Raw genomic sequence first — 8,101 nt, 5'->3', positions numbered from 1 at the left:
GTTCAACCACTACTACCACAATTGTATTAGTTAGGATAAGTGTAGACTACTGCACAGTCAATAATATCCATAAACCCATAATTTAGTGCGTACAGTTAGTTCGGTTGTAAGCTATTTTAGTTTTGTGAGCTGAGGTGAAACAAGTGGGCATCATTTATTTATTTATTTATTTATGTGTTAATTTAGGAGGGAGGGAGGGGGGGTGCTGTGCTCTGCTCTGCTCGTCCAGTGACAATCTAATGACTCGACAGGCTTGAGTTTCCACAGCTAAACATCCTCGCTGCTGAAAGGGCATTTATCAGAGATAATGGCAAAAAAGAGAGAGGAGAAAAAACGTTTTTTTGACAGCACAACAAATACCTGTGTGATGTTGTAGTCAGTGTGTTGTTGGGCCGGCGGGTGGGTGGGCTATCTGTGTATACACACACACACTGTCTTTCTTCCTATCGGGCTGGCTGGCGGCTGCTCCTCTCTTTCTCCCACCGGGGGCATTATTTGGAGACTTTTATTGCCCCAGCAGCCCGGCCAGTAGGCTAGTGTGTGACAGCCTGGCCCAGTCCATGCGTCTCCTCACAGAGGATTGGTTTGTCAATGAAGGCTGATCAGCTGTTTCTCCCTGGAGGCTCTGGCTGATCGGCGGACCGGAGCGCAGCGTCCGCTCTGTACTTTTAAACACCGCGTTCTCTCCAGTCCGAGGCGCACGGAAAACAAACAAGCGCGGTTGGTCAGTAAAAAAAAAGGGATATTATTTAGTCCGGATCGCAGCAACGACGCACGGCAAGGTATCCATCCGATCCGACGCGTAATCTTGGGATTTTAACCACCAAAAAGCCCCGATCCGGCCGAGTATTGGAGTTGTCTATTATTTTAACGGAGGATAAAAAGTTGTTTTTACGCCAGATTTCACCATGAGTGACCTGGAGGAGGACTTCGCTAAGATCCTGCTGCTCAAAGAGGAGAGGATCCGGGATCTGGAGCGGCGTCTGTTGGATCGGGAGGACGAGGTCCAGGAGCTCAGGAGGAAGCTGCACAAATGCCAGTCGGTGCTGCCCAGCGCCCAGCTGCTCGGACCCCGGACCCGCCGGGCGCAGGGCATCTCCGCCGAGCCGCAGACCCACCAGGACCTGTCCAGGCAGAACTTTAGGAAATACGCTAAGTCCGACTGGTAAGATTATTATTAGATGAGTTCATGCATTAAATAAATAGCCCTCGATTTTGGTTCATTAAGTGTTGATATTGTGAATCATTGGCCACATGCTCTTCTCTGCACTTCCACCATCAATTATACATCCACCAAGCAACAACTGTTATAATTGTTGTAATTGTGACTGACTTATTGAATTAAACATAATATTTTAGTCTTGTCCTTACCAGTGCAAGCGTATACATGGTATTATTAATTAGGGCACATATATATGTTTCTTATAACAAAAAATATATTTCAAGTAGGGTCTGTGAATTATGAAGGAAAATGTAAATAGTGTTACTTTTGACCAGTCTCCCCTATAGCTAAATACATGCAATGTGATCAAACATGTGGAGTTAGTGGTTAGGCCTATGTATTAATATAAAACACACTGCTTCTTGCAAAATGTTTGCGTCCCAACTCTGCTATAAAGCTGGTCCCAAGTTTTTTTTGTTGTCCCCCCCCCCCCCTTATACATTGTAGGCTATAGCGATGATGATGAGGATGCTTTGCCATGAATGGGAGGCTCAAGCACTTTCATTCTTAAAAGGTGGCGACGTATACTTCCACCGTCCGCCGGTGTCGCCTTGCGTCTGCTGGGAAAAAACATATCAGATCTACAAGCTCACAAGGCTTTGCTCCGCAACGCGCTGTGAGCTTGTAGATCGGATATTTTTCAGCGCAACACGAAGCTGCAACCAAAGTATACTCGCGGTTATTATAGGGGGCCTCGATGACGCAGCGCGTCCAGAAAGAGCTTGATAATTGATGGATCCATCACTGCGTCCCCCAGGGACGCCAGGGGAGGAAGTACAATGCATTATTGGCTTTTAGTAGATCTGGACACTGAGCGCCCTGAAGTGCACGTCTAACGGATATTTAATCCTCCTGCATTAGAAAAACTCCCCCCATATGCTGCTGCTCCTTCTCCCATTGCTTCATCACCTTTAGGTGCTCGTTTTTAGCTCCATATGGTAACTTGTAGGCCTCCTACTTATAAGCGTTTGATAGGCTACCCAAAGCCTTATAACGTAGTTTGTTAGATAATCAGTAAACAACGCCTAAAAGGCCACAATATATCTAACCATGTTCATTTGACCAAACGAAAGTTTCCAGGTCTCTCTTTCTCTCTATTGATTAATTGACAGAAATGCAAAACAGCAGAGGTAGGCCTACCCCATTTCCAAAGGAGAAAGGACCCCATTTGAAACAAGCCATTAGGCTTTCATGGGCTTTTTAATCCTATTTAGTTGACCTTGTAGGCTATTTAAGCTTTATTTTCATGTGCAAACTTCTAAATAAAGTATTCAATCAATCAATCAAAAGTACAGTCAGACATTTGGGCTAAAATGATAACACAGAAAAGTCCTGGTGGCTTTATTATTGGCTTGAGAAAACATAGCCTACATTTACATTGCCAAAGCAAAAATGTGGAACAAAACAATCAAAAATAGATTGTGATTGACTCCACAGGCTTCTCTCTCACTCTCTCTCTCTCAAATTCAAAGGAGCTTTATTGGCCTGAGAAAGCATATGTTTACTTTGCCAAAGCAAGTGTCAAAAACAACCTCTCTTTCTCTCTCCTCCCCCTCGGCCCCTCCATTTGTTTCTCACTGTCTCTGTCACTGTCACCCTGTCCTTACTCCTTTCGTTCCCATCAAATCACCGGTATAATAACATCATCAGGACAAATGAACTTGTAATACCACTGTAACTGTAATGCACACAAGCATAAATTACTCCACTGCCTAATTGCATTAACATGGCGATAGTCAATTTGGTTAATTCAGTTAAGACGGCGAGACAATTTCCCATCTTCATTCATTTTGCATTAATTGCACTGTTAGGCAAGACAGACTGTGTTCCTGAGGCATGGAGTGCTATATGATTTCTCAAACCTTTTCACACCAAGGACCCCCAAATTGAGTTGTGCTTACAGACACATTTTTGATTTTTTTGAGACACAAGATTTTTCAATTGAAACCCATTACAACCGGGAAAGCATCTGTGTGATTTTAGATGTCTGCGTTGGCTATTCAAAAATAGCAGATATACATCTGTAGCCTACAACTGCTATTTTTGAACATTTTTGAAAAATCTTGAATGTATGAGAACTACTGATTTAGAAGGCATTTGTAGAATCGTCCTCAGGTCTTAAAAAATAAACAAATAGTCAAAGTATAAAATATAGCTTTAAAGTGGTTTAACTGATTGTGATGCTATATTAACAACTATAGCATCACTCCCTGGGACCCCTTCAAGGACCTCTTGGGCTTTGAGAACCACTGCACTATACAAGGCCCTCGCAGCAACACCAGTCCTCCTCAATAAGGGGGGAGACTTCATGAACGATTCGCTGTGTCATTCATTGAGAAATAATTGTGTGTGTAATCTCTCTTTCTCTCTCTCTCTCTCTCTCTCTTTCTCTCTCTCTCTCTCTCTCTCTTTCTCTCTCTCACACACACACAGACACACACACACACACACACACACACACAGACACAGACTCACACTCACACTCTCACTCTCTCACACACACACACACACACACACACACACACACACACACACACACACACACACACACACACACACACACACACACACACACACACACACACACACACACACACACACACACACACGTAGGCGCTTGTGTGGGCACATGCATTAGAGGTGATTGACTTTCAGTGAGAAAATGACTATATGGAATTAACAAATCTACTGTATTTCTATAATGACAGTACAAACAAAGAACAGTACTTTATTTTGCAGAGAACCTAATGGAATGGTATAATAATTTGAAATGCCTCAGTGGGGTAGATAATGGTTTACTCATGAAACAAAGGTACCGGTAGTATAACCGAGCAAGATTATTCTCCTAATCAGACATAACTCCTCTTCTTTGAGGCTTTTACCTCCTCTTCAAATTAAGCACTGATGAGATAAAACCGAGAGCACAAAAAAATGGACCTAAATTAATGATTATATAGATCCATCTTTGTTTCACGGTAAAAATCCAAAGTGGCAATTTAACTCGGGTACAGATGGAACCAAAATGGACCAGAGTCCTCCTTCAGCACCTCCCCCAAATGCAGTTTATCTAAGGACACCGTGGCATCAGAGAGTTGATTCAAAATGGAGACTGTACTGTTTCTGTCCTGCTTCAATGAGTGACTCATTTACACTTTACTATTTAGGCATTTAGCAGACGCTCATAATCCAGAGCGATTTACAGTAAGCAAGGTAAACACGAGGTAATACATCAAATGCATAGAGATACCGTAGTAATCTGGGATCATAGGTAAACCAAGAACCTATCATCAGTCTAAACAGGATAATATCAACAAATATATAATCTGTACATTGAAACTATACACACTATAGGATGCCAGGTCAACAAATGAACCCGGCATCTGTCTAGACAACATGCTATCTAAATGACATTTTAGCCTTTGCAGAAGCCTGCAAGGTCATCAAGGCTAGGGCAAGTGCTACGGCAAGTGCTTACGGGCTAAGGTGGAGTCTGAAGAGGTGAGTCTTCAGATTTCGGCGGAAGATTGGGAAGTGAGTCTGCAGTTCTCACTGCAACGTGGGAGTTTGTTCCACAGTTTGGGAGCCAGGGGCTATAGGGAGAAGAGTCTGGGACGTGTGGAGCGTTGTCCCGGATGTTTTAGGGGCGGTTCTGACAGCTTCCCTGTGTTAGCTGATCTGAGTGAGCGGGAGTTGTTGTCTCATGAGACCTCGGGCCGAAAATAGCAGATCTACAAGCTCACAACGCGTCGCTGACGCGTTGTGAGCTTGTAGATCAGCTATTTTCGGGGTGCACGACGCCTATGGTCTAAATAGGTCTAAATCCGGCTTTGACATGTTGTCTGGAGGGCGTTCACCCACCGTGCCATGGTGCCCACATGGGGCCGCCCCCGCCGGTTTGGGTCAGAGACAGCGCGACCCCCATTAGTGTCAGAGCGTGGCACCAGGAGGCAGCCCTCCCCACTCATCGGATTACAGCGGCATGGAGCACCGGATCCTGTTTCTATTGATCTGCATAGGAAAAGGGCTGAGCTGGATGGTTAGAGAGGTGAAATTCAAAGCCTGTCTCCTCCCGATGCAGAGGTGCTTTGAAGGGCATGTTGGCCCTGCCGCCCCGGGGAGAGTGCCTGTTGTGGAGGATGATGCAGCTCAGAGGAAGTAAACAGTTGTGGGAAGAGTGTCCAGAAAATGCACATTCTGGGCTTTTTAATGTATAGGTTTTTGCTTATGGCAGTGGTTCTCATTAACATTTTCATGTCAAGGACCCCCAGATATGTATTTGATCGCAGACCCCCCCCCATCTGAAAATATCTTGTGGCAGGAAACCCCTTTAAGAGAATATTTGTGTTTAAAAAGAAGTGCAATTATTCCAGAAAGAGCTGATCTACAAGCTCACAAGCGGACCTTGTAGATCGGCTGTTTTCAAACTGTCAAAGTATAAAACATCAGGGCTTAGGTGAACTGTTCCTCATTTTGCTGGGGACCACCTGGAACCCCCTCAAGGACTCTCGGGGTCCCTGGACCTCACTTTGAGAACCACTGGCGTAAGGTAACCATACTATATGCTTTAGTTGTTGATTTGCTGCATAACTCATGTTGCTCAAGTTCATTCACATCGTCTCTGTGGGGTGGAAACCATTATGTCTAAAACTGTTACTTATCAGGATTCAAAAGTATAGAAGCAGATCTACAAGCTCAGAACGCGCCGCTTTGCGCTGCGTTTCGAGTTTGTAGAACTGGCATAGGGCATTCATTTGCAAAAAACACAAAATATTGTTGCCCGACAGCAACGATATGCTTTAGTTGTTGGTTTGCTGCATAACTAGACATATTGCTCAAGTTCATTCATATGCCCTTTACTTGGCAAGGTATTAGTTCTCATGGTGAATATAGGGAGGTCATAATGAAATGGTTGTGTAATAAACTTGGAAACAGGCACAGACTCAATTTGGTGACATTTTTTAAACATTCATCTTTGTTTTTGTGCTGGTGAAACACGTGGTTTGCTATAGCAGAGGAAAAAAACACAATTAAAATCTCCCATATCAAAAAAATATATCACTACTTGTGTGTGATTCTCAAACCATTTAATTTCAAGGACCCTCAGTTAGGCATGCATTAGGCCACGGACCCTGAGTTTCAGACAGGTACAATATTTTAGCTGGGGACCCCCTGGAACCCCCCCAAAGACTCCTGGGGGTCCCCCAGACCCCACTTTGAGAACCACTGTCTTATAATAACAGATTGTTGTTGTATTGTGGAGTGCATCCACAGTAAATTCCATTCACCCACGGACACAAAAATCTGACAATAATGTAGTCCATTTGCATTGATCAATCCTTTATCATATACCGCCACAAGAGGGCAGCTTTTACCTGTCTTCAGGCCTTCACTGGGACCTCAACATGGCTTCCTGTGAGAAACATGGTGTTTGCTATGACACCAGACCCACCCACTATACTCACCAACATGTCAAACATAAAACCAATCCCTTCACCCGAAGAGGTTCTTTGTGATGTGGTAACCCTTATTCACCCCCTTGCTGTCATCGTGTGACTCATGGTTCTTTAACCTTTATACCCCGTGCTGATTGCTGTTTCAATTACTCTTCGTTTTTATTGATCCCATCTGAATGTTCTTGGATAAATAGCCAATTTTGTGGTTGGATTTATAGTCACGGACGGCAGCCCCTACAGCTGTTCATGAAGATTTATAGGTGACTCATTGGAATCTGATGACGTCACAGTGGTGAGAGACAGGTGACCCCATGATCCTATCACTCACAGATTCAGCTTTTCTTTTATCATTACTATTTTGTACTTGTATTTTTAGAATCCATATCTCCAATCCTGTCTACTTCCTTTGACCTTTTTGTTCCCTTGGGTTGTGTTTAGGCGTACCGTACATGTGTTTAGCAGGTGCCAGCTGAACACGTTTGCGAGAGACTTTTTTTTTTGTGTGTGTGTGAAGAAAATGTGGTCATTTATCATTGTCACTGGATATACACAAGCTAGTGATATATTTGGGTTATGGCCTACATCTGTGGAGACGAGGTATGACTGTGTCTTCTCACCGAAGACCAGTGATGGAAGAAGTACTCACATGTTTTACTTAAGTAAAAGTATCAATACTGCAATGTAGATATAGTCACAAGTAGGTTACAAGTAGAAGTCCTGTATTGAAAAAAATGTACTTGAGTAAAAGTACAAAAGTATCGGCATCAAAATATACTTTAAGTACCAAAAGTAAAAGTACTCATTGTTCAGAATGTCCCAAGTTCCAAGTTCAAAATGTATTAAAAAAATCATTGCGACGCATTGTGAGCTTGTAGATCTGCTATTGGCCGAAATGGCCGAAATCTATAAAGTAAAGTTTTCATATAATTGTAGTGGAGTAAAAGTACAATATTTGGCTCTGAGATGTTGTGGAGTAGAAGTAAAAGTATTGAAAGTACAGTACTTGAGTACATTTACTAAGTTACTTTCCACCACTGCCAAAGACATTTCAGGGATGATGAATTCCCTCAGCCCTCAACTATTTTTTATTGAGCTTTTTTCATTTATTTTATGTCATTTCACAAGCACTATTCACAGCAACATTCATGAACAGAAACCTCAACAGATTTTACTTGGCACATTTTCATGTTGCAAACGGGGGATGCAGTCTTGACAAAATGATCCACAGTGAAAAAAAAAACAAGCTGCTGCATGATGAGTGAAAAATGTGAGGCTAATATTTCACAGGCTAATATTTTTCACAAAAGGGGGTTCATTAAACTGCCATCAACTCAACTTCCATTAAGGATTCAGTCAGTGCTCATCAATTAGTGACCCGGTGTTGATACACAGCATCTGCCTGGGGGAAGTTATTGAGGTTTAATGA

At 43.0% G+C, this 8,101-nt stretch overlaps 1 protein-coding gene across 1 annotated transcript in view; it reads left to right on the top strand.

The window, feature by feature from the left end:
* Window positions 1-908: 908 nt before the first annotated feature.
* The window catches only part of LOC311059383 (cGMP-dependent protein kinase 1), a gene marked incomplete at its 5' end in the record, with an annotated part of 166,979 nt that continues 159,786 nt past the window's right edge, over window positions 909-8,101 (top strand). The window contains one exon of the mRNA XM_084077264.1: window positions 909-1,165. Coding sequence (XP_083933390.1) covers window positions 909-1,165 — 257 coding nt within the window. The remainder of the gene's footprint in view (window positions 1,166-8,101) is intronic.

The sequence above is a fragment of the Gymnoscopelus microlampas genome (genome assembly GCF_963454915.1).
Source record: "Gymnoscopelus microlampas genome assembly, chromosome: 13".
Classification (NCBI taxonomy): Eukaryota; Metazoa; Chordata; class Actinopteri; order Myctophiformes; family Myctophidae; genus Gymnoscopelus; species Gymnoscopelus microlampas.
Note: the sequence above shows the minus strand (reverse complement) of the source record. Positions and strands in the feature narration are given on the sequence as shown.